This window comes from Saccostrea cucullata, unplaced genomic scaffold (genome assembly GCF_032062105.1).
Source record: "Saccostrea cucullata isolate Sc308-1 unplaced genomic scaffold, CSIRO_AGI_Scuc_v1 ctg1378, whole genome shotgun sequence".
Classification (NCBI taxonomy): Eukaryota; Metazoa; Mollusca; class Bivalvia; order Ostreida; family Ostreidae; genus Saccostrea; species Saccostrea cuccullata.
In genome coordinates this window covers 45550-49252 of record NW_026922879.1, presented here as the reverse complement: position 1 = coordinate 49252, position 3703 = coordinate 45550, and the positions used below count along the sequence as shown (strand labels likewise).

General features: G+C 32.3%; 1 protein-coding gene across 1 annotated transcript; it reads left to right on the top strand.

Annotated features, from left to right (window-relative positions):
• The first annotated feature begins 2545 nt into the window (after positions 1 to 2545).
• Positions 2546 to 3703, top strand: LOC134262668 (neuronal acetylcholine receptor subunit alpha-3-like). Its single transcript, XM_062745042.1, has one exon. The coding sequence runs from the start codon at positions 2573 to 2575 to the stop codon at positions 3701 to 3703; it is 1131 nt and encodes a 376-aa protein (XP_062601026.1). The 5' UTR covers positions 2546 to 2572.

Here is a 3703-nt window from a genome sequence, read left to right as displayed (position 1 = left end):
ATCTATTTAATTAACTTGCCTTGATTTAGATTGAAGTAGTGATGCTTCTGAATACACATAGACGTAAATGTATTGCTGTCATCTTTTCTGAAACGAATATGGACAATTGATTTTTTGAAATATTTTAAATTGTCTCTAATAAATTGATGGTTTTTATCATTATGATGGGATTTATCTTTGAATAGATTATATGGGCGATACCTTGATCATAGGCCTACGAACGAAGATTTGAATCTCCCCCAAGTACGAGGGAGAAAAATTGTTGGAAATAGCTGAAAGATTGAAGAACATAACCAAACTGTAAGTGTAAACTTGGTATTTTATTTTGATAGAATTTTATAGATTTTATGGAGTAAAATTAATAGACAACTAACAATAATGCGTTAATAAGAAAAGGAGAAAAAGACTGCTCAGTGAGCTCAAAGATTCCCTACGATAAATCATTTTAAAGTCTATTTTTTGTCTTCCTCCAGTCATGTATACTCAAGAAATTAAAAGAAAATATTACCATTTTTAAATTATGGAAATTTCATGTTGTAAAACTTCATATTTACGGAAGAGATTGTCTTCTAGATTGTTAAATGTAAAATACATTACTTAAATAAATTGGAATCTATGAAAAAAATTACTTAAACCTTTTATATAAAAGTTTATCTTTATCTTTTATATATTTCTTTATTTATCTTTATCAATTTATCTTTATATATTTATATACTTCTAAAGAAAATTCGTTAAACATATTGTGAACAGTTTTAGATTGCGAAAAAAAATTAAAAAATTTTCATACAATCTAATAGAATTTTTTAACTTTAAGGTGATAAAAGAAATTATTTTGTCATTTGAACAAAGGAGTTACATAAGTTTAAATATACCGAGTTAGGGCATACTTTCACAAGTAAGAACTTTACTTTCAAGTTGGAACTATTAAAAGATTTTACCTTGTTACATTGGTAATCTGATTATATTACTGACACGAGATCAGTCAACAAACATCTATAGTGCATATGTAAAGATTCTATGTGTTTTCATAATACTCATTTTAAATCACAATAAATAGACTTTTCTAACTTGATAGTGTATATTCTACTTGATTAAAAGTATTTGCTTTATCATCTCTTTTGATAACATACGGGGATAACAAACAGTAATAAAGATCAAAAGTCCATTATATATCAGGATGAATCAGGAGCAGAGCAAACTCGGACCTCTACAATAATCAGACATGAGATCAGGTGCCATAGATGAATTACCTTTCCCTGATGACTGTTCACACCAGCAGTGTGCTCCTTGTCATTACTGGAAAATCGGGAAAATTCGTAGACAATTCAAAGCTTTAATAATTGCTAATGTCGGCCAGCATTACACTTAATGATACATTGATTTTGCTGACTAGATCATTGTATCGACCAAAGAACTTGTGAAATGAAGGCTTTAAACAAGTTTGTCATATATTGTTATTTTAACAAACTGTCAATAATTTGCCTTGCTTTAAGAAAGTGTACGTACGTAGAGTATACTCTTGCATATCGAATCAAATAGGATAGCCCCTTACACATTTGATTAATTAGGATATACAATAACATGTATTGCTAAATAAGTCACAGAGGTTGACAAAGAGTTAAATTCATATCATTTATCATAGAGTTTTCTTGTGTAGTTACATTTACATTTTCTGTTGGTGAAATATCCAAATATAAAACAGAGGTATCAGCCTCTATTTCATTTCATTATATATAATGTATGAAAAAGACTAATAACGGGACACAATGAGTACCCATTTGAATTCCGTCGGTTCGGTTGAAGACATGATCTCTAAAGATACTGTCATGAATATCTTTTTAATATCGACTTTAAGCTGAACACTTCTCATAAATAGGCATCGTCAGACGGGTATTTAATCCCTTCGATTTCGTTACATTCGATTGCACACTTGAAACTCGTGGCCGACATGACTAGTATTCCTTTCGTGGTTTTAGATTTTTTTGCATTTACTCTTTGTTTGTGTGCATTTCCTCTTTGTAAATGATGTATTGACTTGTATTTTTCATGATACTCTTCACCTGTTTTGGAAAAATTGCGAAAAATTTTATAATTTCACCGCCACCGAGTAGCAGAGCAGTGTGAGATGTACGTCTACAATCGTCGGATCTCTACAGCGAAATACATTTTTAAACTGTTAAGAGATCAGATCCTTATATAGGGTTTGTAGGAGATAGCGTTCATGAACGGCAGACTATACCTTTTTACGAATAGTGTTCAGCTTTAATTTACGAAATCTTTTCACAGTTTAGATTTTGTACCGAATAAATTATTTGGATTCAAACAAGAAATAACTGAAAACTGGATTCTTAACGTGAACGTTAACATCCATATACATGAATTATTATTAAAATGTTCTGTACCATTTAAAAATATTGTTACGTGTTTTAAAAAAAACTCATTGTTTTGATTTTTAGTGAAAGATATTTCTTTCGCTATATTCATTCATTTTTTTAATTGCAGGAAAATATCGTCATAGTTGAAAACAATACATTGGCGTTAACAACCATTTAGTCAAACGGGAATTTCAAACATGAATACGATGAGCATCTTTTTGATTTGTTTTCTCCTTACAACATGCAACGCAACAAACCGATCGGTTTTGTTCAAACATATCTTTAAAAACTATGAAGTGGACGTTGCACCGTATGAAAACGCCTCACAACCACTGGATGTCACCATGTACATTTACTTACAAAAGATTCTTGACGTTAGAGCAAGACAGCAAATATTCGAATCGACATTCTGGTTTTTCATGTCGTGGAAAGATGATCGGTTGGCATGGAATCCTGAAATTTACAAAGGAATAGACAGTATTCATACAACCTCTAGTAAAGTTTGGAATCCCGCATATGTTTGTATGGTAAATGACATTGGTATGGAAAGTTGTTTTCGAGAAGGCTCCACGGTCACAGTTCTGTACACTGGAGAAGTCATATTTTCCAAATCCCTCGACGGTGCCACCCAATGCAACATTAATGCAAAGAAGTATCCATTTGACGTTCAGAAATGCTCTATTGACATAGGAAGCGCATTTCATAAATCCAAATTCATTCATTTTAACCTCACGTCCTCTTACTTTGGACTGGACCTGTACTCAAAGAGCGAAGAATGGAGCGTTGTGAACACCTCAGTATCAACGTATTCTATCAAAGATTTCCATGAGATGATATTCGAAGGGCTCCATTTTGAAATTGTAATTGAAAGACAACCCGGAAGTGTCATTGTATCGTACATACTGCCGGTAATGCTTCTCTCCATTGTCAACTTATGCTCTTTTGTGTTGCCGAGTGAATGTGGAGAAAAAATGGGGACGTCGGTGGCCATTTTTCTTACTTTTGCGGTTTTTCTGACATTCGTCAGCCAATTCATGCCGGTTTCTGAAGACACTCCTCATTTTACTATATATCTCACGTTTCAACTTGTTCTCAGTGGTCTTGTTATTATCATGGAAACCATCGTCCTGAAATACAAGTTCGACTGGAGGGAAAATCTTGTGGGGGAAATTCAAATGAATGAAAACAATGAGTCAGAAAATCCAAAAATATCCAAGGATCTACGGCGACACAAAATAAACATAAAATATCTTGATAGGTATATGATGATTATTTACTTAATTTTGAATTTGATTTCGATTTTAATATTTTTTGTGGGTACTCAGTGA

Excerpts from the sequence above, each read along its gene's own strand:
- LOC134262668 (XM_062745042.1), top strand. The coding sequence starts at position 2,573 with ATGAATACGATGAGCATCTTTTTGATTTGTTTTCTCCTTACAACATGC.